Raw genomic sequence first — 27948 nt, 5'->3', positions numbered from 1 at the left:
AGGCCCACCCCAATGCATGCTGGTCCTATACCAGTCTCTTTATTCATAGAAACAAAATGGCCCTACAGCTCTTACTAACTAATTTAACAAAATAACAACAAACAAAACAAATCATTTAACCCTTGTGTGGTGTTCATATCTTTATTACTCAGCCAGTGTTCATGGGTCTGGTGGACCCGCTAGAGTTTTGGCTTTCCAAATTAACACTATCAAACAATTTTATGTTAAATTACTCAACAGATGTTTACTTCATCCCAATTACAAGCCATATGAACAGCAAACATGGTTAATTTTTTCCCTTTACCTTTGTTAGATCACATTTATGAATTAATGTGCTTCTCTTTTTTCTTTCTTTCTTTTTTTTATAAAATGTTATAAAAAGCCCCTCTCTCTTCCAAAATCAATTGGATGGCCCTCGCCATCTTTTGCCATCTTGTTCAGTTGTGATAAAGAACCACACTGGCAAAGTCTTATTTATAATATTTATGCCCCTAATTTGCCAGTGTGGGACAGGGTATGAGAGAATAAAATTTGGATCCCTCAAGAAAGAGGGTAAAATGTGTGAGGTGTAAGAGCAGACGGTGTTGATAGTTGAATTTTCAACAATGTTGCAACTTTGTGCGGGAGCAGGAGGGGAAGAAAACACTATCAGCAGCACCAGAAAGGAGGAAGACAGAGTGTGGGAACACAGGACCTGCACTTTCAACACTTTTATTAGACCTGGGTCCAGTGGACCCGAACACCTTGTATGTAATGTAAATGTGTGGGGGGAGGTACAGTATGAGGCCATTGAAAATTAGTTCGGATTTATGTTCTTCACAGAAAATAAGCCAAAGCCAATGAATTTCAGGTTGAAAAAATAATTAATTGTTTAATTTTTCTTTTGAAAAAAACTGAAAACGGGTCTCACAGACCCGAACACCATACAAGGGTTAAAACAAAATATTAACCGACAAATAAACCCCAAAATATAAGTAAACTAACAACAAACTTTAACTAATTTCAAAAAAAATAAATAAAGAACAAATAGCTCCAACAATAACAAAAATGTAATGAGTCATAAATCATGTAATACGTAAATCCTTAAGAGCTGACGACAAATCTGTAAAGAAATTCCATTTTGACTTTCATTCTATCGACAATTACTATTGATTGATTTTCATTACAAAAAAGATTTAATAGGTTCCTTTAAATAATAATAATAATAATAATAATAATAATAATAATAATAATAATAATAATAATAATAATAATAAAGAAGGAAAGAAGTCAAAAGTTATCTCGATGAATTATCAGATGAGTGCGTCATAAACTTTAACTCACCAAACTAGCAGCATAAATTATGAAACCAGATAAGGTTTTATCAAACTTAATTTAAATCTCTTCTTTCAGCCAATTGGAAACTGTCAATCACATGCTAGCTTTCTAAATTGCCACTCAGCCACCAAAACAAAAATGTTGTAAAAGGGCAGGGAGATGCAGAACTCAAGAGAAAAACTTTATCGCTCTGTTTCTTTTGAAGCTGATATAAAATTGTATCAAAAACTCACACAGACGCAAAAGATTTGGACGTTTTTGGAATTCTAGCAAGTGTGAAATGACTTGCTATTGTTGGGATTTCTGGTTTATATATTGGGGATTTTACCTTGCAATATAAGTCCTTTCATACAACACAATAAAACACAACAGAAATCAGAAGGTTTTTGTGATTTGGATTTTTATTTATTTATTCATTTTTTCTCTTCTTTTTTGGTCAGGTTAGTACGGTGGCCCTCAGAGGCCAAACGGACTGCAACTTTAGAAAACACCAGCGATAAGAAAAATGCTGTTTTGTTTTTCCTATTTCCGTTGTGTTTTGTGTGCTTTTGCAGCATTTTTCTTACTGCTGGTGTCCGTTTGGCCTCTCAGGGCCACCGTAGGGTTAGAGATTTTGATTAATTTCATTGAAGTATACTTTAGTTTTATTGTTTTACTTTGATGCTATAATAGATGTTTAGAAAATTCAGTTATATTTAAGATTATATAGCATCATGGCAAAACAACAGTCTCCTCAAGCTGCTTTATACTGTAAGGTGAAAACACTACAGAAAAAGCCAGAAAACCCCAACAATCCAAAGATCCCCTTTGAGCAAGCACTGGGCGACAGTGGGGAGGAAAAACTCCCTTTAGGAAGAAACCTCCAGCAGAACCAGGCTCAAGAAGGGGCGGCCATCTGCTGCGACCGGTTGGGGGTGATGGAAAGAGAATAGAGGGAGACAAGATGAAGTATACTTCTAATGGCCTATTCCAATTGGTGGTAATACATCATAAGAATTGAGGAAAGGTGGTGTTGATGGAGACTCTGGGGAAGGCCTTCGTCTGCCAGGGTGTTTTGGAGCCACTTGAATAAATTTAGTTTGCACTGGAGGTGGACGAGGTTTAATCTGTGGAAAGATCTGAGACGGAGTCGGAGTCTCCCCATAACATCTCCCCATCACGCCTCTATGGACCAACGGTGCGAGCTTTTGTCCTTTCTGTTTTTCTAATTTAAGCTGGAGTTGAACGTCTTTCACTCTAGATTTTAGATGACCTATCTCTTTTTCTTCATTGCCAGCTTTTCTGATCATCTGGTTCACTGGTCCAATGAGCTCCTGTTTTTGTTTGAATAAAGCGTATTCGGAAGACTTTACCATATCATTGTACTGCTTTTTAAATGATTCCAGCTCCCGTGTTTTATCTAGTAAAGCTGCATCTAGATCCTTGCATCTGGTACGTAGACAGTTCAGCTGTTTTTCAAGAAACAGCTGAACTGTTCCAACAAAGGGGATGCCTTCCACACCGTCTACGTATTTCTTTTTCAAGTTGTGGAATATATCCCTAAATTCCACCTTTTCTTTTTCTCTGAAGTGACCTGCATGTGGAAATGCCTTTTCAAAGGACAAAACGCACTGGTACAATTCCTCTTGGAAGTGGCGCTTTTTCTTTTCCAGGCAATTCGTTTTTTGTGTGAATATTTCTGTTTGCTTTTTTGTGGCGCGCAGTTGCTCTTCCAGTGAGATCTTTTCAGCCAGTGCCTGATTGTGTGCCGTTTTTACTTTATACCTGTCCACTGCTGTCTTTCTGTGGTTTTCCTGCTCTGTGCTTAGGGCCTTTTTTAGGTCTTCATTTTTCTTTTTCAAAGAATCAACTTCATCTTCGACCATAGCCTTCATTTTCTTTTCAAAGGCCAGAGCCCTAATATTTCTCTGACATTTCTGTTTGATCTCCATATTCTGGGCCTTTTGGTTGTCTATTACTTTGCCCATTTGATCTTTCTCATCTGTTAATTCTTTCACGGTTTTATCCATCAATTCATTTTGGTCCTGTAACTTTGTATTACGTGTCAGAAGACCCTCAATCCAACACTGCGAGGATTGATGTTGTTCCTCGCGTTCTTTAACCGCATTGACGGCCACACCTCTACTATTTTTTACTGTTCTCTCAAGCTTTTCTATTTTGGAATCATACATTTCCATGACCTCTTCTAACTTTCTGTCTGCAGCATTGGCTTTGTCTTCGAGTTTTTTTTAGTATTTTCCTCGTAAAATTGCTGCATCTTATTTTTTTCCTCTTTGTGGCGTTTCAATAATAATTCAACAACTTGGCTGTTGTGAAATTCCTGACGTACCACCTTTTCTTTTGCTGTTTCCAGCAGTCCTTGCAGGACTTCGACTTCGTCCTCATCATCTGTGATTAGGTATTGAAACAGCTGTTTACTCCCCAGATGTTTGTGTCCTCAAAGAAATTCCATTTAGATTTATGTGAATGTATTGTGCAGGTACTTTCTCTGCTTCGCCCTCATTGCTTGCTTTATCTGAGAACATAATCTGCCTTCTTTTAGCTTGGGGTAGGCCTCACTTTATGTTTTAAATTAAAATGCTTGAAGACAAAGTGAACTCTGGACAAGCGTGCGGCCTACCTGAAGCCCAGGTGGGCTTGTTGATAATCACATTTTCACACTCATCTCGGGGCACATCCGTGGTGTTCTGGTGCCAGCCTGTCCCCTCTGTTTTTGTGGGGGTTTTCCCCACATACGAAAATGGCCGCTTCTGCCTGGAGGGAGTTTTTTATTTTTGCTTTGCAGCTGCACAGGATCTGTATAGAAGTTTTAAACACTTCTACTTTAGGCAAATTTATAATATTTTAGACGACAGCACTGTTACGAGTTCAAAAATTGGGGATGGAGACAAGAGGAAAAACCACAATAACAACACTGGTCCGGCCGGGTTAAGTCAAACGATGATTTTAATGATCACACGCGTGGGAGATGGACACTGTATGCAGACAGCCTCAGATCTCAAAATGGTGGAGCATTGATCAAACTCTTATAGCCTCTGGTGCCCCCACCTTATCATAAAAGCCTAAACATTCACATGCTTTCTCTCACACGGCGCCTAAGCTACGACCTTGGCTCCCTGTTTATCTGCTCCTGCTGAGATGGGGCAGAAAACTCCAGCATGTTCCGTTCTCTTCTAATCAGACAAATAAGGCGATGACTTTTCTGCAAACAGTATTTCTTATAACTCAGCAGTATAATGCATCATGAAACAATATCATCCATTCACAATAAATCAGCAGTGTAATGCAAATCAGTTTAACAAATGCAATAGTTATCACCCTCTCCTAATTCAGGAGAATAATGCAAATTAAAGCTACATAATAATTCACAATCTTTAATTAGGGGTCTAACATGGCATAAAATAATATTATAAACCTCACAGAACATAAAACACTGTTTGCTTGCGTGCGTGTGTTTGTGTGTAAAAAGTGAGATGTTCAGAGGTCTTGCTTCATGGTATCGAACAGCCCACACAAAACAGGTTCTTTATGATTTAATTTAAGTGCTGATGTAAACCACAATGTTCAGCAAACATCTATCAGGTCATTGGACTGTATTTTTTTAAAGCTTAAGTATGCGCACATGGGATATATTAAAAACTGACAAGCCGTTTGAACACATGATGTGAAATCACTTAATCAACCTGCTGGATTTGCCAAAAGTTAAAATATTTATACTACTTTGGCACATTGCTCTTAACTTATTAAGGTGGCTATTAGTGAGGGTCATGATAATCAATTCAATTGAGCAGAAGTGACATTCTTACTTCGATTCGTCCAAATTCATGTGAGTTCCAGTCTGTTCAGCCTGTTTCTGTGTAGCACCAAGCAGTAGACCTAAACCTGGATGTGCTTCTGGGTTCTGCCTCTAATGAAAACGGATGAGTGTAAAATGCAACCATTGTTTGTAGTTTGCTGCCACCTACTGAGTGAAAAAAGAACTGAAGTTGTAAAAAGTCAGTATTCCTAATGATAGGCTTCGTTTTGTTTCAGTTTCAGTTCACTATACAGCTCATCAAACTGTTTTCCCTTTACGTTTTGATATAATAGCTTTTTAGTACTACTGAGACACATACTGCCTTTTTCTTCCGTTAGAGTAATATTTTCTTGAGCTGTGTAACTGGATTTGTTCAAACATAGAGGTAGTTTGGATTCACTGACACAGGAGCCATACGCCCTTTCTGCAGTTTCTATGCTTCCTTAGCTCGTTTATGTCGCCATTGTTAATCCTGTCCTGTGCAAAGAAAAGCCCAAGCTACACTTGTCTGACTGACAGAAGGTTCAAGAGAAGGACATTTGCTCTCAACTCTTTCCCTGTTGAAATGTTATTCCAAGCAAGTGAGTTTCCTACAGGGTATGGAGGGTTAGTATGTGTTAATGATTTCAGTGTCATGCAGGGGAAAGTAGCATTCAGTGGAAGCTTCTCGGTGATTGTTTTAAATCCAAATATGACCCTTATTTGTGGCGCATGTTAGCATACAGTCAGCTCAGGAGTTAGTATCAGTCATGTGGTTGTCACGAGGTTGCGCACAGCATCACCGGCAAGAGGGCTTGGTTTGAGAGGTTTTTGGCATCTGTGATGTGATTTACAACCATCCACCCATGTACAGTAAGAAGCTGCACTCACAACCGTGGGCATCAGCAAGTTGGTGAAATTTAAACAAAACAGCATTACAGGATGAATACATAACGCAAGTAATAACTTTATAATCAGTCAGTGAATGAAGGAGCTCAAGAGTGCAAATATAGTTGCAATAAAGTGACAAATATGCCCTTTTATGTCAAACAAAGACCGAAATAAGTGGCATCAGTGTGAGGATGAAAATGAGCGATCCAACCTCACACTGCAGATATCAGGGCAACGCACAGTGGGGGGGCGGGGGGTTGCAGTCTGTGCGCACAAGAGGGCTAACAACGCTGTGAGTGACAGAATCCACCCAAACTGAGGAACAGCTTCTTCCCCAGAGCTGAAGCCTGCACTGTTTGCACTATAATATAATATAATATGTTGCTATTTAATGTTTTTTGTTCGTGTTGCAGCTGCTCTGTGAGCCAAGCTTTCGTTGTCTAAATTCAATGGAAATATATCTCTGCACCACACGATGGCGATAGATTCTCACAGTCTGTGCTCTGCTTCCGCCACCAGTCATCTTTAAATCTTTTTTTTTTTTTATTTAATGAAACCTTTAACTCGCAGCATTACTTTAAAAAAATCATATTTAAATATAAAAAAAATACATGAACGACAGTAGTAGAAAATTGATAAAATAACACCAAATAAATATATTTACAAATGATAGCAACATCAATGGAATAAAAGCATGAACACCAGCAGAAGGAGAAAGAGGCCTGTATCTACATTATTACTCTGGCAGCTCTCAGGCTCCATACAGACAGGACACGTTGCAGCGTAATTGCAGACAGGTGCGTGGGCCTGAGCTCCGCCCAGGCAGAATGACGAGTGGAAGAAAGCAGCAACACAATAAACATATGTAGCCTTGCGGAGCCGGCCGGGCAGACATCGAGACCGTGACAGAGTGCAAAACTTTTATACTTGACAACTGTTAAGAGTTCAAATATTGAGGAAGGAGAGTAAAAACAACCATGGTCCAGAAGAGCTTGGTCAAACAATTGATTTTAATGAACACACGCGTGGGGGGAGTAGTCGGAGTTTCCTGTCACTCTGACTTTGCACAGAGTGTACTCAGAATCAACAGAATCAGCACATACACACTTAAGATTATAACAAGCATTCAATCAAAAGCATTTATTATAGATTCAACTCAACAGTTTAAATTGGTTATAACTGCACCTGTAACAAAGGCTAATTGGGTGCCAATATGTTTAAACATCTGAATGCAATATCAGTGCTGTAGATTATATTATTAATGCAATGGTAATGATGATGATTATTAACAATAGCAGCAAAATAATTTCCCTGATCTCCACACTCCCTCTTTTGACCCACTTTCCCTAAAAAGAGGGTCACTACACTTTACTTGTTTCATTTCTCTGACATCCATCCTCTGGCTCAGCAAATCAGACAACCTCATGTCATCTAGGTGGTCCAATAATAAAATGCCAGCTCCCACTTGAGAACACTCCATGCGTAAGATTAGGTTTTTTCTGCGTCCCTCTCGTGGTCCATCAGGCCTCGGGCCTCCAGGATCCTCACCCCCCTGTGGTCGCCGAGATCTTCTGCAAAGGAAACAAAACAGCTTTTCCTGCGCCTCCCTAACTTATGTTTGGGACTCTTTAATCAAAAGCATGATCCTAATTATGTTCTTGACTTGTATATATACACACACACACACACACACACACACACACACACACACACACATATACTCTTCAACGTTACTCATCATTTTAAGCGCTGCTTTCACGTCCCTGCATGTTTCCTATTGCTCGCCTTATCTGATCATCAACATCCTGTACACAAAACTGTCGCTGCTGCAAGTGCCTTAACTCTGATCTAAAGTCACCTTTCACAAGAAAATCATTATAAGCGCCTATTCTACTAAAAGATCCAAGAGAGAACAACCGTTTTAATCAATTAAGTTTAAGCATATAAGCAATTACTCATGCATACATTTTATCATAGCTAAACGCTGCCTAAAAACAACTCCTGTGTGTTAACACCAACTTCATTTTAACACTCACATTTCCTATGTTATAACCCGTTTTTGGTATAGCCTTTTTATTTCATTTTGCTCCTTTTAATGTAACAATACCTTCTAATTCTAGTTTATCAGACTTAACCAAAATAAATGCTTTCCTTCCTTTGGTCCTTCTTTAAAGCAAGAAACTCTTATCCAGTTCCTCTTTTCTGTCACTTGTTACAGGGCCAGCTCAAGTTCAGTTACAAGCTAAATGAATTTCAGGCCTCTGGCCTGACAGGTTTATGGATTCTATGTGTTTGTAAGCATGTGCGGCCTTCTATGCTCCAGTCACTTAGCACAATAGATTGCCTGGACATTCGCGCCAAACAAAGCTTTTGACCTTCATTTTAATAGACTGAGCCACAACTCCTTAATAAGCATCAAAATGCAATGTATATAAAATCATTTCTACGTATAAGCTCTCCCCTCTATCCTAAAAATAAATCTGTAATAACATTATAACCACTTCTTCTAGAAATCAAAAAGAACTCAGACATTTTCTACTCCTACAACTTTCACTAGTTTTCCCCAAAGCATATCTTTTTGTCAAAGTGTCCCACAATTTCCCTCTAAGATTTGTATACAGCTTTAAAAACACCGGCATTGTATCTTCTAAACAGGATTCAGTTCACTTTAATCCTTTAACCTTAACATAAAAATAACAATTTCTGCTTCAGTTTTACCATATCTAAATGATCAAAAACCCCAAAAGTTATAAAATAATCCTAAAACCCATTTCAAATTAAACCTTAAATTCCCCCTTTTTTGACACATCTCATGTGTCAAACTAAAAATGCTCCACCCAAGCTTAGGAAATTAAAAGAAAAATACAGTTAGTCATATCATCCCTCAAAACACCTCAGCAATCCTCCTCTCAGGTATATTTGCTCCGACCCTGCAAACCTGTCTTTAAGGAATGAAATCCATTTAATCATCATGTCACATCTTTTCGAACTCCCAGCTCTATCCACAGCCTGCATCCTTGGAACTTCCTAAAAACAAAACCTGAACTTCACATTCCATACTCAGTTTTCCCCCTTATGATCCAATCTGTGTTATAAAAATAAACTTAGAACAGTTATCAGTCATGTGTTTCTTCAGTTAATGGTAACATGAGTTATATCAAAAAAATGTTTCCCCTTTAGCATTCTCCCAACAATATACTATAATACCATAATCTAACCCCAGTCAATAAAACAGAAATTTTCTCAAAGCAAACATCAGCAACCCAAAATCAACATCGCCAGAATTAAGCCTTCCACTCCTCCTGCTTATGGCAAAAGCAAAGCAAAGCATACCCTTTCTCTTGCTGGCATGGCAAGTGGTTTGTCCACATTTATTCATCCCCACCGTCATCCAGTCACACACATCCACACCATGTATTCACACCAGGTATTGCTAATAGTGGAGCCTCCCGCGCAAGTAATCAGATTCTCCACTCTCAGCAAAATGAGCTCATTCATTTGTTTTATTTGTCATAGTAAAATAGTTCTTTATGCTTTTGGACTGGATTGACTCGCTATTATTGTCCCGATTCGTATTTTGAAGAAAAGACAAACGACTACAAAGTCCCAATAAGGTGCGTCAAAACAAGGATTTTATTGAAATATATATATATATGGGGGGGGGGGGGGGGGGGGGGAGTAGAGCACGATCACTCAAACAGCGGCGATCTTCCCCGAACAATACTTGGGGTGTAACATACATATGATGACCAGTAATATGCGTCACCGCAGATGAAAAACAACATGCATGTTCCCCCCCCCAGTTGTTCTGCAAAGCCCACCATGGCGTCCCTGGTAAGGTTTGAGAGCCTCAGCAAATTATAATGAACATAATTAATGCGATCAACATTTTTATTTGGAGTTATCCATAGGAACACACTTTCAAATCCTGCTGCTATTTGGTTAACTAATTTATATTCATCAGGAACTCCCCTGGGAACTCCAATCGAGTCAATCCAGGTAGGCGAGTCCGTTCTCGGGTCATAAATCTGTACCCGTTGTGCTTCTTTCCCTCAACATGCGTCTCCTACATCTGACTGTCAATGTACGCGTGTCATGTTGTGGAATGGCTTTTACCCTACTCCCTATTAGCATCAATGGTGCTCCTAACAGCACCATAGCACATGTCCCCACACTCCCCAAAGGAACACGCACCAAAAGGGTGTGATGTCCACAGTAATAATACAACCCACCTCTAGCCCATGTACCTATTATGGTGTTTGGGTCACTTACATTATTTGTGGTCCTTCCCGTGAGCGCCCTCTCACACCAACTAGGGTCAATTTCTCCCAGAGTGTATTTCACGGCGTCCGTAGAAAATTCAAAACAGGTGTAATTATTTTGTTTAGGTATGAATGAACCTGTCTGCGTACGCTTGTCAATTGGTGGATATAAACTTGACAGTGTGATGCAGTCACCCGTGGCCACAGCTTCTCTAGTTAATCTCAACATGCAATTATAACCCCACTCATCCTCTGGATACAGAGGCGCAGGCTCAGTAAACAAACGAGGTCTAGCTGTAGCACAGGCAACACAATCATCTACATGCTGTTCCCTAGCATTTTGAGCCACCCAATCCAGCCAGAGATTGCTGTCACTGAATCCGGTGGCACGTTCAATTAAATCTTTTCAGGCGAGTGTAGTCAACTGCAACTACCTTCCTGAGTTTTGGTTAATTTTTATCAGTGATGTCCCATTGTCCCTTACTACAGGCCTCATTGGTTTAGCTTTACTAAGAAAATTAACTTTTATTAACCTTTTTGGATCTATCCCTACAGTTTCCACACCCAGAACTAAATATAAGGAATTTTGACGCCACCAGTTCCCCATTGACAAGGTCAATGGATTCTGGGCCGGACTATAATCTCTCTGAAGTTTTAGCTCATTCTCTGGCCCCTGCTCTGACGCCTCCCAATCTTCCCCAGTGTAACCTTTTACCTGATCCCAGTTCCGACACCAATTGGCATAAGGACGACTTCCCCTTTCACAATATGTGTTCACAGCATAATCCCAACACACCCACACATTAAATCCCCTCCAGCTACTGTCAGCTCCCTTACAGATAAAAACATTGCACAAATCAAACGTGAATGAAGTGGTGGACCCATTAACATAGTCTAATTCTAGTCCACCATATATGCTGAGGCACTCATCCCTTTTACCTGAGACTTCACGCTTAACCTTCCTTGGCAACGCAATCAATTTGGACTCTGAAGCGGGTAGACCTCTGCGTCTGGGCAATTCACCTGTCTGCCAAAAAAAACAAAGAAACATTAGAACACTCACGCACGCCAACACCCCAGTTATTTTCCAATCTCCCCACAAGCCCATGGTTTTGGTTCCCCTACTCTCCTCTAACTCTAGACTGGAGCCCCAGCCTATCACGCTTCACGCCTCTTTGGCACCTCCTCTTTGAGTGAAGAGACGCCCCGGATCCTTCTCTTCTTTCTTCGACTTCCCAGGTAGACTATTTGGGGATGAGCTTGTCTCCACCAAGCTCTCGTCTGCCACTGCACATTGAGACCAATGGAACCAGGTCTGGCCTTTCCCCTTCAACTGGACCGCTGTTGTGGTACGAGCGTTCACTTCAAATGGCCCCGTCCACCTCGGGTCTTTCCACTTTCGCTTGATGACCTTCAGCCACACCACCTTGGCGTCGGACCTGTCCACCGTGGTCACTCCTGCTGCAACCTGTTGTGTGAAACTAGACACAAGAGCTTTTAATTCTTTCCAATATTCTGCATGCGTTCTGTTACTTTTTATACTCTCTTCAGCCGGGACTGCCGTCCAGGGACCTGGAAACTGTCGTCCTGTCAACAGCTCGTACGGCGTGAAGCCTGTGGATTGGTTAACAGAACATCTTATGATCATTAATGCAATGGGCAGGGATGCGACCCAATTTAGCCCCGTCTGAGCACAAATTTTGTTCTTCAAATTTAGATTCATCCTTTCTACTTTCCCTTGGGACTGAGGATGATACACAGTTCCAAACGTGTGTTGCACCCCCAGCCTCTGTTCTGCCTCCGCCAAATCTTTGTTTTTAAAATGGGTCCCATTATCTGACCGAATTCGCTTGGGGAACCCATACCTCCTTTTAGACAGGGACTTTCAATCTGATCAGGTCCCCACTGGTAGCCTTCTCCTCAGCCAGTTGTAATCTGGAAAGCCCACCTTATATTTGCTCTCCCGAGAATTTGTCACCGCTGTTATTCACTGTTGCAGGCCTGCTTAGAACAAAAATGAGAAAAAAAAAAGAGAGCTGATTATTAGCTCATCAAAGCACCTGACAGGTTTTCTTTAAGTGCACTGTTACAAAAATAATGGGCCCCTTCTTAGACGTCCATGTTTAATAAAACTCCCTCTATTAAAAACAAAAACAACCCAAACCTAACTGACAGAATCAACCCATCTCCACAACAACCTCAAAAATCTTAAACAAAAAGTTGTGCCACCAGAGTCCTGACACTCCCAGGTCAACTCATGTAATTTCACCTCCTCAATACACCGAAAGTCTTGTTAAAACCACACAATTTGCACACAACAATCGCCCCCTTTATGCACTTTAACATACTTAGATTCAGCATAAGATAACCCCATTACAACAACGTATCAACACTAAACTATAAATTTCCTATCCAAATCTGCACAGTCTGCTATGCTTCCTCTCCTGAAAGAGAGGCGCACACACACACACACACACACACACACACACACCTCTCAATAAGTTGCTGTGACAAGACAAATACATGTTCAAACATTACCACCTTGTTAAATTATTTTATTTCTTTCTACAGTGATCACTGGTTTTGATCACTCAGTACGAGGGCACTCCTAAGTCACTCTTTTAAAACTACTTCAATCACTTTTTCTTTTTTCCATAATTCACTCCCTTGTCATATAGCTTCTTTTGAGTTATTCCTCAACTTCAAACTCAAGTGCATTTTATTCTTTTTTTTTTGCCTGTCCCGTTTGGTTCTTTGGCCATCAGAATTATTGTCTGAAGGCGAGAAAAGATGCCCAACGGATTTACTTTACCAAATTGACCATCCCAGCCTTGCCGTAATGGTCTATTTGATTCATCTTTTATGGTTTATTTTCACTCGCTTTGCCCATTTGCTCTCTCATCTGTTAAATCTTCAGTTTGGTCCTGTAACTTTGTATTACAGGTCAAAAGACCCTCAATCCACACTGCGAGGATTGATGTTGTTCCTCGTGTTCTTTAACCGCATTGATGGCCACACTACTATTTTTTACTGTTCTCTTAAGCTTTATTTTGGAATCATACATTTCAATGACCTCTTCTAACTTTCTGTCTGCAGCATTGGCTTTGTCTTCCAGTTTTTTAGTATTTTCCTCGTAAAATTGCTGCATCTTATTTTTTATTTTTTTTTATTTTCACTCGCTAGATACGGGACTGACTTGAATGAGGAAAAGAAAAGGGAGAAAGGAAGAGGGGGGAGAAACAGTGGAGAAGAGGGACGGGGATAAAGGGCAGAAAAAACCTCGCGTTTTATGGTGACTCCTGAATTTCCTCCACTTCCTCCTCATCCTTAAAATACTCCGGATGAGTGTCCACAGCATTGTTCAGTCTGATGGCATCCTCCATGACCTGGACAACATGATACCATTAGAATGACATCATAGAATGAGGGGTGTGACCAGAGCCAGAAATGCACTCATTGATCCTTTTGTTGATTTATTGCTATCATACACTACTAATCAACTAATCGAAGTGCAAGTGTCACAGTCTGTTATTTATTCTCCCTTCATGCAAGGCAACATCCAGGGGTGGTGCTGTGGGTTCAGCATGGCTGGCAGCCATTGTTCAATCATGCCTCCCCTATTTCAGTTGGAACGCTGGGGCCTGGAGGAGAGAGCTGCGGACTGCCATGCACCATGAGCAGCCGATGGGAGCGAGAACAGTCGCAGTTCTTGCTTTTTCTGTTGGGGAGGCCCAAATAGTGCCATTCAACCTTCAGCAGCAGCAGCAGCAGCAAGGGGCTGTTTTTACAATGTCTGCCAGGTAATTCTACACCGACTGGGTAGAGGGCATCAGAGGGCCACTACTGCCATTTCTGAGGAGGACAGATGGAGCTGGGGGACAGGCCCTTCGCATATGCTAATGCACAATGCAGTAGCCAAAGACCACTGGAAATTAAACCAAGGGGCAAAATATACAGCCCAAGGCTGCGGTTCGCTCCTGCGTGTGTAACGGAGCAAAGGTGATTTTATTTTTTCCACAGTGTTTTTAAAGGAGGGAAACCTTCCTCCAAACGGACAGAGCAGTGGAGTCGCCAAGGGAAAGCACACAAATTAAAAACTGTGGAGCCTGCGGCTTAATTTGACTCAACATGGGAAACCTCACCCGGCCACGGAAAGGATTGACAGATTGATATTTATAGTTAAAAATATAAAATGAATTAAAACAACCCTGGCCAGGGGACAACACAATAAAAATCAATAAAACACAACATTAAAAGTCCAGTGGCGTCCGCCACGGTACACTAAAACAAAAAAAACAACTCTTTAAATGAACAAAAAAAAAAAAAAAATCATGGAAAGAATTTCCACGTGATTAAATTGCTTTATTTTAGCATTATGCAATTCTGTTACTCCAACTTAATGCACTCAAGTCGGACCAACTTAATTAAAGATTGATTCATCAATGTATTTACTGCATTTTGATCCAATATATTTTAATAGTGTTGATCCAACAAAGAGTTTTGTTCCAACTCAATTCAGGTTTTCTCCAACTAATTTACTAAATTTGGTCCCAGCTTAAGTTAATTGAGTTAAACCAACTCATACAAATTAAGTTATTCCAACACAAGTCTTTAATGCTAATAGAAAGCACTTTAATCACATGGAAATTCCTTCCATGATTATTTGAAGTTAATTTAAAGAGTAATTTTTTGGAGCATTTAACAAAGTCTAGAGTCTGGTTAACATACATTTCACTATTACATCTAAAAGGTAAATACAAATTTGTCATACACATCTTTTTGTTTTCTCCAATTTCTAGCAAATTTCAGGTTCAGTGAATAGACCAGACCAAGCAACATTGTCACTGCAAAAACTACATTGCCCAACTCACCCATCACTTCCACCCCCTCTAGAACAATCATAACATCCTGAGGGTCATCGCCAGGCTCCGCACCCTCTGACCGAATGACACAGATTCCAAAGACTGTCTCTGCTATGGCAGTGGCCATGCTTTCTATCAACTTCCTGTGACAATAAAACAAACAAATTTAAAAAAAAGATAATGATTTCTCACTAATGTCCATTGCAAACAGTTTTAAAAGTACATCTGTTTTACATTAATGTAAAATACCTAAAAGCTTTATTCATTCAAGCCTTATAATAATGTAAATGTAATCAAAAATGACTGCCCGATATTTTTCCTCACTCAAGAGAAGTTCATTCAATACCTCAACAATGTTCTGTCTTTCAAAATCTTGAGTTGTGATAGGGGTGACTGTGGCACAGGAGGTAGAGCAAGTTGTCTACTGCTTTAATCCCTGGCTTCTCTAATCTGATACTAAAACTATCAATGGGTAACACACTGAACCCCAAGTTGCTCCTGATACATCCATTGAAGTGTAAATGTTACATAAAAATCTTGTATGAATGAGGTTGTTATAATGATATTATAATAATGATAGTATAAAACACTCAAGAATGCTGCGTGTAGTTAGGGCTGCTCAATTAATCAACTAGGGCTGAACGATATATCGCATTTGCGATAATATCGCGACATGATCAAGTGCAATTTTCTAACCGCAAAGGCTGCGATTATAAGGCTGTCCAAATAACTACCATATCCCAGAATTCATAGCGCGGCCCAGCCAAACTCCAGTTTCCAGCAATGGCGGCCGCTACTAAGTTTTAAAATTACTCATACTAATCTTTCTGGGTCACAAAATAAACTTTTAACATATTTTCAGGTGAGAAAGTAGTTGTGTAAACATCAAATATCTGCTCGGTTTATCAAGATATCCCATATTTGCAAAAGTGCTTCGACGTTTTCAGAGGCGTCTGCTACCCACCAGCTCGACAGCTAGCCGGGAGCTCGAGGATTACTGATGCGGCCGAGAACGGCACAACTCCCGGCACATTATTTTCAGATCACCGCGGAGTTTCGCTGCTCGGGTTAAACGTAATATATAAGTCACTTAGACAACCTAAAAATGTTATTGTTGGGCTTTTTTCAGTGTTTTGTTTGTTCGTGAGTAAATCGGTTTGGCTGAGATTAAAGTTATTAGATTAGATAAAATAAAACTTTATTAATCCCCCGGGTGGGTTCCTCCTTGGTTTTCACACAGCTGACTAAACGTCAAACAGAAAACTTATTAAACAGAAGTATGAGACAGTCGAGAATTTACACCAGTGTCTGGTTATATTTTAGATAGCAAGAAGCAGACGTCCGAGTTTATTAAACTCCACCGAGACAGCGGTGACGCTAATCAGAACTAGCCTTCTGATTCAGAAGGCTAGACCGTCCAATTTCACGCCTTTAAACTTTAAAGGCGTGTTTGTGTGTGTGTTTATACAATTGCTATTATGTTTGCACTTTATGTGTAATGTTACTGACTGCAGAGATCAGTAAGATGTGTGTATTTTTTATTTATTAGTTTTATTTATTTAATATTATTTTTTAATTGAATGACTGTCTAGTAGTTCACAGATGTCGAAAAACTGAGTGTGGTAAAGCCACTGATTTTTTTTATGTATATTTCTGCAATCTGCACATTGTACTGACTTTCATTTTAATGTTTACACCAGGGTTCCTTGTCAGCACTTTATGCTCAGATGTTTGTAAGCTAAAAATAAACTATTGTGTATGTTCAAATATACTGTTGTGATTGAAGAAGTTAAATAAAAATGTCAGTCATCAATTCATGCATCACCTCATGTCATCATAACAGAGGTCTGTCTTCCAGGAAAGAACAGTTTAAAATTAATGTAATATAGTATTGGCCATACTATATGATGTATTGCTTGTCTTTGTTTAATAATACAGAAGACAAAGACCTTAAAAAAATAATAATCGCATCGCAATCGCAGTATTGGGGCAAAAAAAAAAAAATCGCAATTAGATTATTTTCCATAATCGTTCAGCCCTACTTTCAACGATCATTAAAAGTGACTGAGCCGATTATTAGCCCCTCCCTCGTGCTTTACTCTCGCGCTGCTCCGTGTGGCAAATCGAGCGCACCTCTTGTTTCCAACACGCATCACAACAATTAAGAGGACCCGAGGGAAGCTCGGAAAGCTAAGCAGAAGTTATTTGGAGAGGAGAGTGACTGCCGTTGGTTGAAAAGAGGGGTAAAAAAACAAAAAACAAAAAAAACTTCAGTGGTGTGGAAACATTATGGGTTCGCCGAGTCAGACATCGTGTGTAAACTTTGCTACGGTGTTGTAGCTGCACCACTGCAAAGTTCACTAAACAGATGTTTACATTTATTTCTTATATTGCAAACATTTGCACTGTTATCAGTATTTGCACACTATTTTATATTATTTGTTAAAGTCATTATTCAATACATTGTTATTGTTAACCTTTACAGTCAGAGCGGGCATGCTCCGTTTTGCGTAACTATTTTTAAATCCCTGTAGAACCGGAACCGCGTAAGCTAGCGCAATAATTTTTTGCATATGAAACCAGAGGAGTTGTACTTACATCTTATGCTATCAGCTTGTCCTAGGTCACGGTTGCAAAAATTGCACAAAACGCACTAGCAGGAACAAACACAATATTCCAGAAACACGCTTTGCCGATTTGATCAGCTGTTCGCAACACTTCCCACATTGAAACAGACGTCAGCGCGAACTATCGCACGTCCGCCATTTCCTGCCAGAAACCCGAAGTGACGTCATCTTCGCGGAAACTGTAGTTTTTTTACTTGTAGGCCTTAAACACCTATACTGGTGTTTTTATAAGTCATGTTAGACTTTACTGAATAGTTTCTGGGATGCTTAGAACTCATATTGCACTGCTGGAAATAGTTTATTTTGATGCACATGCTGTTTTCTTTGCAAATTTGAATCATAGGATTGTTTTTCCTGCAGTATATAAAAATTGCTTTATCTCCAAAATAAAACTATGAAGACACTCAAAATAAATTTCCTGTTGTTGTAAACTATTTTTTGCATTTAAAGTTTTGAGGGATAAACCTCTTAAATTTCTCCAAGTAGAAATATATGTAAAAAACCATTTTCAATTTTTTTGTAGTTTATTGCACTTTTTGCAATTAATCAGAATCAGAATACTTTATTGATCCCTGGGGGAAATTATTTTTGTTACAGTGCTCCATTTTAATGTAGTTACTATGGACTTAATGCATACATATTATTAAAATATGGGCTATAACAGTTGTATTGATGTATAGCAACTTGAAATGCTCCCAATGGCACTATAACATGTAAAAAAATAATATAAGCTCTGGCGGACTGTTCTATAGTAGGTCTTAAAGGGTTAAATAAATATCGTCAAATAATCGAGACCTCAATTTCAGTGAAAATAATCGTGATTATCATTTTTGCCATAATCGAGTAGCCCTACGTGTAGTATCCAGTGAGAAACTTAAAGCTCTTACTTTTCCCATTTTAAAAGCTATTTTTTTACAGCCACCGGTAATTTATAGGAAAACCCCATCCCCTGAAACTTTTTGCATGTAGTTCAAGCTTATCTTTGATCATCTCCTTAGTTAAGGATACAGGCAAGTTAACATACCAGGTAATCCTTCACCAGCTCAGGATCTTCATTCAGGTACACGCAAAGACCTTTGGCGATGTATTCTCTTCTGATTTCAACAGCATCAGTACACAGAGGGGGGGGGGGGGGGGGGAACAAATATATACGGAAATCCATCTCAACGACCTAGCAGTGGGATTAAAGAACTTTTAACTGAATTACCAGGAATTTGTGAGAAATACAGAGGCTATTGTTTTACAGTCTTAATCTTTTCAAATAGTATTCATGCATTTTAGACAATTCTGTCATTCTAATATTGTTTTTTACTTTGTATTAATTTAATCATGCCATACCCCCAATTCAAGAAAGTTTAGATGATGTGTACATAAAATCAGAATGCAATGTTTTCTTGGTCTCAAAACTATGTCACTTACAAATGAATATATTAAATTTTTAACATGGGAATGTGATAATTTAAGAAAAATATTAGCTCACCATGAATTTGATGAACGGGCCTGCCAGCTCTCCAGACCTTTCACCACCTGATAAGATTAAACATTTATTATCTTTACAGGAGGGAACTGCAAGTCTAAGTTTAAGTAGAAAAATATTTAATTTAAAAAACAAAAACAAAACAGGAAAACATATCTGTTCATGTTTTGTCTTTCCTCCTCAGTGTACTAAAAACACAAGTTGTTAAATAAACCACTCTCCATCAGTTGCAACTTACAAATTTCAACAACCCACACGTAAAATGTAAATTTATCACAACAGTCTCTGTGGTAGAGCCAAACTAGCTTATGTGCAGAGTTTAAGTTATAAACAATATCTATATTTGGAGTAGCTAAGTCTTTCATATTAGGCTATCATGACATTGTGCTATATTCTTGCACTAATGTGTTAGCTAGCTATCCATCCATCCATCCATCCATTCGCTTCCGCTTATCCTTTTCAGGGTCGCTGGAGCCTATCCCAGCTGTCATAGGGCGAAAGGCGGGGTACACCCTGGACAGGTCGCCAGTCTGTCGCAGAGCTAACACACAGGGACAGACAACCATTCACACTCACATTCACTCGCACATTCACACCTAGTGGCAATTTGGATTATCCAATTAACCTATCCCCACAAGCTGCATGTCTTTGGACGGTGGGAGGAAGCCGGAGTACCCGGAGAGAACCCACGCAAACACGGGGAGAACATGCAAACTCCACACAGAAAGACCCCGGCCTGATGTTGGAATTGAACTCAGGACCTTCTTGCTGTGAGGCAACAGTGCTAACCACCGTGCTGCCGTGTTAGCTAGCTAGAATGGCATAAACAGATTTAAAAAAAACAACAACAACAGAACAAATGTGAATAAATAGAACTGAAAAGAATCGACAAACTAATGATACCTTTGTGCAAAAAGTATTTTCATCAAGATGGATGAAGATAGATTCACTCTTACCTTTCCAAGATGACTGTGGAGCAAACCATGTGCTTTCCTGCCTCTTGTTTAGAATCTCACGTGATCTTGTGATATCGCGAGTCTTTAAGGCAGCTAACCACTCTTGTTAGATTTTATCATGTCATATCAACAAGAATTTAAGAGGTGCTAGTTGGTGAATTTCATGTAGATCTTATATGATTTTATTACGTTCACCTTAGAAACATAAATTCATTGTGTTCAAATTACATGTTAGAGTCTTGTAAATGCAATAAACCACCAAATTTCACTTTGAGTGTATAAGAGTCACTAAGAATTAAAAATCCAGTGAAGCGGTGCAGGAGGGAAACCCGGCGGCGTCCTCGCCTTCCTCTCCGCGTTCTGCGCCCCGGTGCGCTAAAGAAAGGAAGGCAGCGGTAGTCACTATTCTTTTAGGCAGCTATAATTCATTAAAGGGGACAAGTCAAAAGACTTACCCCGGGTGGGCAGAGCTCTTAACTAGTGATGTGACGTTCTGTATCGAGGCTTCGGAGCGTGTGTCGAGTAATGGAGGGGGCGTTTCCGCGAAGCGCGTATCGAGGCTTGCTTCATTTATGGGAGGAGCTGAAAATGATGACGTCCGAAGCCTCGCTGCCCGGCTGTACCACGTGACTGGTTCATGAAGTGGTTTGAACTTTGCCGCGAGCTATGACAGCGATATAAACCCCTCAGACTTCATTCAAAATGTGGGTGTTTGATGGAGAGTTGCGGTTAGTGAGAGTTTGGAGACAGTTTGGAGGTTTATGAGAGTGAGGAGAGAAAGTCAGGAGAGAATGGAGCCAGCTAAGAAGAGGAGGATGTCCTCCCCTGTGTGGGAACATTTTGATTTTATTCCTCCCAACAAGGTATGTAAATTTCTACAGAAGATGTATTTTCATGATACTGATGGTGCAATAAAACTTATGTTAAGCTGTCGTTACTTGTGTACAAGGTGAAGTGTTTGCTATGTGCCAGGGAGCTGGGATATAACAGCAACACCTCATCCATGCTTAGGCACTACAGAGCTTTGCATGAGAATAAGGGGGACACCGATTGTGGAGCAAGACCAGGTGAGCCATCAAATGCAATGATAATATAGCATGCAGTAATGTTACTAAATGATATAACAATATTATACAACTGTAATAAGTTACGTGTGTGATATTTATATTTGTGCTTTATCTTTATTGTCTTTCCTCAGGAGAACAATCTCAAATAGATGAAGACCTGGTCAGCATAGTGATTGAGGACTCCCAGCCATTTAGCATTGTGGAGGACAAAGGATTCAAAAGATTTGTTAAATCATTAAATCCCAGCTATGTTCTCCCCACTAAAAAGGTCATAAAAGCAGTGAAAATTTAGTTTTTACAGAATAAAATGTGAACAGGCAGGACTGAGGCTCAAAGCCTCAGTGTGTAGCTGTCCATACCTCAACGTTACAAAAGCACAACCACTGTCCACACCCCAACCACACCTCACCTCACAGGAAATGATCATTTCCATTTCAAGCATTTCCAAATAATCATTTCCCATACTGCCACTATAAATATACACAGTATACTGCCATCACTACAATATACATGTTTTACACACTCCTTTTGTTGTTGACATTTACAGGCTGTGTGCAAAATGCCACACTCTTCAAATTCATGCCAACTAATATTTTTACGTCCAGTAGGTGTCCTGCTAGAGCAAATGAAGCTTCATGAAGCTTCGCGTTGGGGTGAACCAATTGGATGAAAAGCTTCAGTGCTTCATGGGGCTTCATCTGCCCATCACTACTCTTAACTCTGCCCGCCGCTTCTTTGTAACCGCCAATCGGCACCGGCCCGCCTCGCCGCCTCTAATTCCCTGCAGACACGTAATCTGGCCTCCTGTTGCTGCAGCAGTCGGACCGCTCGCTCCGTGTTGCTGGCACTGTATCCTCCTCTCCTGAACGCCAAGCTCCACCAGCCCTCCGGGCTTGCAGGCGCCGCCGCCTGACACCACTCACGCCTGCCCGTCTCTCAAGCCTCTTTCTCCATGGTCTGCCAGGCCCTCTTATTGGCCTCTGTGACCTCCCAGGTGTGATCAGGTTTATAATCAGGTAGGGGCGGAGTCTTTCCAGGACAAGTCACCAAATAAATACCATAAAAAACATGCAGTAAAACTCATAAAAATAAACCAGTGTACAATATTAAAATATTGAAAAGGTAAAACACAGCAAAACATGCATAGTAAAAAACCCTAGATAACTTGTCCCTTTCCACCCCGTGACACGTGACACACACCTTGACTTTGGGAACAGATTGATGTGATTGCTGTGATTGATGCGATATTTGGCCACATTGCTATAACGACACCACTCGATTACTTCACACGCATGCTACCAATAATCCATAAATTGCTGCTTAAGGAACTAAGGACAATACATTTAAATGCAAGTTCTTTTTTCTAATGTGTTGTACAACTATCAAATTCATTTTTTTATGTTACATAGTAATATGGTCCTTACCGATTGTGAAACTAAATTAATTCGTTTCATAGATCTAATCCATACTGCTCCTTTAAGGCAGCAAACTCGCTATATTCTATTCATTATACCAATTAATAACACCAGTGGTAAACAAAAACACTACTTTAAAACAACTCAGTGCAAATAGGCATGCATGTTCATTTGCTTTCAACTCACAACAACAACTCAACTTCCAAACCAAAACACCAACACAAAGGAGTGTGAGTTTAGACAGCACCAGTTAGCTAATCACATAGAACTGTAATCTTTGACATTTGTTTACCAAGTGAACAGCTTTAACATTTAAGCAGCTGTAACTGTTAGTGCAAACACTGTGTATTTATAAGGAAAGAGCTTCAAGTCTCCAGATCTACTAGCTAACAAAAGACACATTACGCTTTCACCTGCTTCTCTGCTTCAACAGCAACAATGTTCCTCTTACGTCAGAGGCACAGCTACAGCAAGTGTAGAGCCAAGCAGCCTCACCAGCGTAACCAGTGTTGCTCTTTTAGCTTTGAATGTTTTAACTTAAATGCATTAACAACTTGTGTAATAATTCTAACAAAATGTAACCCGGGTTTAAAAGATGCATAAATAGTAAAAGATAAGTGAAGTCTGAGAATATAAATATCAAAGAGTTCATTTATTTAAATTTTCTTGTTTATTAAAAAGGTAAAAGTTCATGTAAAATTATTAAAAACATGTTTGCATTGTTTAAAATAAGTTATCTTTCTTTTCTTGTGAATTGTTTGTGAGAACTGTAATTTCCTACGGGGATAAGGTCGGTGAAGGTAACACAGGGTGGAGAAGGAAAAGGGAAAAAGAGACGAGAGCGCGAGAAGAGGTGGTGCGTGAGTTACACGGAGCATCCGGAGAAGTTAGCTTGTTTTTTATGTACTAAGAGTAAGTGTGTTTTGACTTTTCGGACAGATAAGTCACAGTGTCGGTAAGCTAGTGACATAACACGTAAAGTTTCAGCGTGAGTCTGCTGGACTGTGTGCTTTGTTTCTTGCGGCTGTGCACGCATTAAGTTAAAGTGAGGCTAACCCAGCCGTTCGCTAATAAGGACTACTGTAGGCTGCCGTTTCGCTATAGTTGTGGAACGTAACAAGCTGCAGAGGATCGTTACCGAACTGGATAACGACGGACACACCCCAGATAGTCACTCTGAGTGCCCGCGTCACTCAGAGTACCTCTGGCAACGTGGGAAGCTAAAACAGGTAGCTTGTGGAGCACGTGGAGATCACGGACCTTCCTCATCTTTGTGCTACTGCATTCAGAGCGGAGTGTTTCTGACGGAGCTGAAGACAACTTGTTACCTGGATTAAGCTGGTGGGAATTGCACGTTTCACAAGGTACTGAGTTTATTTATTTATTTTTTGCTCGTTGAGTGAAGAACTTCCGGTTGGGAGATCGTTTTGGATTTATACTGGAGCAATACAGGCCTGCAACGTAGGGTTTATCTCTGCCGGCTTTAGGTTTAGTTTGGGACTATAATTGTTTTATCACTGGTGGTTTACACTGTATGTGTGGAGATTCTGTGTACAGTGGGTAAATTGCTGTGTGTGTTTTTGGTTTGCCTGAATACTGAAATCTGCCATTTTATTATTTTCTTGTTTTCATTGTTTGGTAAACTAAAGGAGGGTTGCAATGCTCTACTTTACATGGTGTATGACATGATTTACTGCACTATAGACACTAGTGTTAATTTTCGCGTGTAGTGCTACTGTTAAGGAATAAGCTTCATTGATCCCAGAAACAAAAGAGAAGTTAATTTAAAACATCGTAAGAGTACACTAGAAAAAGAACCCAAAGCCCATTTATTTAATGGTATTGAGTAAATGAGGGCTACATAAAATGGAGGCACCGCTGGGATGTTTTTGGGTCTCATAGAAGTATTAAAGGAGCCACACGCTAAAAAAAAATAAAATTAAAAGTTAACCTACAGTAGCTAGTTTACACTTCTTAGTATTTTTGGCTATTATGAGTATGGCAGACCACACCGGGCTCGCTGCAGAGCTGAAGAGGTGGTGTCGGGGTGAAGGTTTGGAGGAAGCTAAAGCACTCTTGGTTCTGGTTCCAGAAGAAGTGGAAATAGCCCAGATAGAAGAAACCTTGGAGACTATTAAGTGTCTAGGACGAGTCCGGGTTAGAGGGCGCTTGTTCCACACCCCCTTGAGCTGCCTAATGGTTCTCTGCGAGTGCAAACAAAGTATACCTAAAGATAATGCACCCAAGGAAGTGCTGGACCAGCACAGTGGTGAGAGATGGCCGATAGTGACTCTTAATGAATGTGCAGCTCGTGACGATTTTGCTGTGAAGTTGAAGAGTCTCTTAGACACTGAGGGTAGGACTATGGAAGACATACAAAGCTTATTTCGCAGCTTTGCTCCTCCGCAGCGCAGCTCTGATCCTTCCATAAACTCCACTGAGTCTGTCTTGCAAGCGGTTGGTGATTTTTTGGAGAAGGCACGTAAACCACAAGCTGAAGGTGGTTATCGGCGTTTGAGGCTGTTTTCAGGGAACTTACCAGTTCCCCCTAGTGAAGACCCCTTTGACCATTGGCTTGAGCAGGCATGGCTCATGGTAGAGGAAAGTGACTGTACAGACAAGGAGAAAAGGCGCAGGCTGATGGAAAGTTTAAAGGGGCCGGCGTTGGAGATTGCCAAATCGGTCCGTGAGTCAGACCCTGAGGCGGGCCCTATTGAATACCTGGAGGCTTTGGAAAGCGCCTTTGGCAGTGCTGAGTCTGGGGATGATCTCTATTTTGCTTTCCGCTTAATGCAGCAACAATCAAGTGAAAAACTGTCTGATTTTCTGAGGCGTCTGGAGAGGGCCCTCAGTAAAGTTGTTCAGAGAGGAGGATTTCCAGCTTCTAGCAAAGACAAAGCTCGCCTAGAACAACTCCTGAGAGGGGCTGTTGTTTCCGATCTCATGCTAATTAATCTGCGCCTGAGAGAGAGAAAGTCCAAACCCCCAACTTTCCTCCAACTCTTAAGTGAGATTCGCACAGAGGAAGAGTATGAGGCATCAAGGAGGAAACTCAATACCTCAGTCCAGCATGTGCAGACAAAACCTTTAGGGACTGACAATACAGAAATACAAAGTCTCAAAGCTGAAGTTAAAGAGCTTAAGGCCAAGTTAGCCACCTGCATGACTAAGTCCCCTGATGTCAAAGAGAAAGGCCCGTCCTCAGTGCAGTCAAGTGAGCCCAGTGACACCAAGGAACTGGCTGCTTTGAAAAAACAAGTGAAAAGACTGCAGCAGAAAGTAGCCCAAAGAGATACTGTTCCGGACTCCTCTTTAAAACTGGCTACCATGGCAGCAGTAGAGGCTAACTCAAAGACAAGGACCCCTTACCAGAACAGAACACCTTTGGATGAGCAGTTCTGTTACCGTTGTGGGGAAAAGGGACATTTTGTCGCAAAGTGTCAAAATCCTGAAAAGCAGAGCAAAGTTATTCGAAAGCTCATCCAAACTGTCAAGACACTGAAAGAAAGTTCAAGTACTTCAACAAGTAATGCCCCTGACACTGACTGTCATGTCAAGCAGGGTCTTCTGACTTCTCCCACCCCAGCTGGAATTCCGGAGGGACTGATTGGGCCCCCAAGTATTGTGCCACTTAAAGTGAATGGACAGCCCTGTAATGCCTTATTTGACAGTGGATCACAGGTCACCATAATATTCGAGTCCTGGTACAAAGCCCATCTGCCTTCCACCCCAGTGCATCCAGTCACCGGTCTCAACATTTGGGGTTTAAGTGAGTCCAATGTCAGTTACCCCTACCTTGGCTATGTTGTGGTAGATGTTGAGTACCCGGCTGAAGTGACTGGCACCAAACACACAGTACCTGTCCTTGCTCTGATCTGTCCAAGCCCAAAAGAAGAGCAGATTCCTGTCATTGTTGGCACTAACACCAGCCATGTCCGCAATTTGGTGCAGGAATGCAGAAAAGAGGGGCGTGACATAACCAAAAGCCTGGGCATCCAAATTCACAGGGAGTCGCTACCCACTTTCACAGACTCCATCACCCTAGGCTCTCAAGATGACCAGGTTGGCTGTGTGACTTGGCAGGGTTCAAATCCCTTGTCCTTACCCCCTGGAAAAGACTTGCAAATAACCTGCAAAGTTCATTTTCAGCAGACAGTTGGCAAAGAGATCTTGATGTTTGACTCTTCTCCCTTAGCTCCTCTGCCGGGTGATGTCCTGCTTCAACCCATGGTTGTGCCCGCCAATGCGGTACAAGTTAACAGCTTCAGGATCCTGGTGCAGAACCAGTCCACCAGGGAAACCATTATCCCGGTTGGAACCGTCATGGGTCACCTTTATCGCACCGAAAGCGTCATCTCCATGCCAAACAAAGAACCAGAGACGACAGCATTTGACAGCAGCCAGATCGACTTTGGTGACTCTCCTGTGCCTGAAGAGTGGAAGGGCCGGCTTAGACAGAAACTAGCGGAACGCTCCCACGTCCTCTCAGTCCATGAATGGGACGTTGGCCTTGCAAAAGAGGTGGAGCACACCATCCGCCTGGCTGACACAAGACCTTTTCGGCAAAGATCACGTCGACTGGCACCTGCAGACATAGAGGATGTAAGAAAACATCTGCAAGAGTTACTCTGTGCCGGCATCATTAAAGAATCCCGTAGCCCCTATGCCTCACCAATTGTAATAGTTAGAAAGAAAAATGGCACCATACGGATGTGCATAGACTACAGGCTCCTTAACAGTCGGACCGTGCCAGACCAGTACACGACCCCCTGCATTGACGAAGCACTGGATTCTTTGTCTGGGAGCAAATGGTTCACAGTGCTGGATCTGCGTAGTGGATACTACCAGATTCCAATGGCAGAGGAAGATAAAGAGAAGACGGCGTTCATCTGTCCCCTAGGCTTTTTCCAATTTGAGAGAATGCCGCAGGGAATAACAGGAGCACCTGCGACTTTCCAGCGTCTAATGGAAAAAACAGTCGGAGACATGAACCTCCTCCAAGTCCTGGTTTACTTGGACGACCTGATTGTTTTCGGAAAGTCGCTGGAGGAACACGAAGAGCGGCTCATTAAAGTCCTAGATCGTCTTGGAGAAGCAGGACTAAAGATCTCCCTGGACAAATGCCAGTTTTGTCAGCCACAGGTGAAGTACCTCGGGCATATTGTGTCTGCCCAAGGTGTCTCTCCTGATCAGCAGAAGATTGAGGCTGTTACCACCTGGCCTCAGCCCCACGACCTAAAGACTCTGAGATCGTTCTTAGGTTTCTGCGGATACTATAGGCGATTCATTGCTAACTATG

General features: G+C 41.0%; 1 protein-coding gene and 1 long non-coding RNA gene across 2 annotated transcripts in view; one reads left to right on the top strand and one right to left on the bottom strand.

Annotated features, from left to right (window-relative positions):
- The window catches only part of LOC146671371 (uncharacterized), a 394396-nt gene that overhangs the window by 170829 nt on the left and 195619 nt on the right, over positions 1-27948 (bottom strand). Inside the window, exons 4-7 of the long non-coding RNA XR_014911445.1 lie at positions 13525-13631; positions 12111-12246; positions 11788-11859; positions 11185-11647 (exon numbers count right to left, since the gene is read on the bottom strand). This is a non-coding gene — a long non-coding RNA (uncharacterized LOC146671371). The remainder of the gene's footprint in view (positions 1-11184; positions 11648-11787; positions 11860-12110; positions 12247-13524; positions 13632-27948) is intronic.
- On the top strand, positions 20648-21944 carry LOC146671380 (uncharacterized). Its single transcript, XM_085405158.1, has 3 exons — positions 20648-21030; positions 21117-21234; positions 21366-21944. The coding sequence occupies exons 1-3, from the start codon at positions 20929-20931 to the stop codon at positions 21524-21526; spliced, it is 381 nt and encodes a 126-aa protein (XP_085261284.1). The 5' UTR covers positions 20648-20928; the 3' UTR covers positions 21527-21944.

Source organism: Rhamphochromis longiceps, linkage group LG4 (genome assembly GCF_057381845.1).
Source record: "Rhamphochromis longiceps isolate RC_006_pf linkage group LG4, R_longiceps_female_GT1.1, whole genome shotgun sequence".
NCBI lineage: Eukaryota > Metazoa > Chordata > Actinopteri > Cichliformes > Cichlidae > Rhamphochromis > Rhamphochromis longiceps.
Note: the sequence above shows the minus strand (reverse complement) of the source record. Positions and strands in the feature narration are given on the sequence as shown.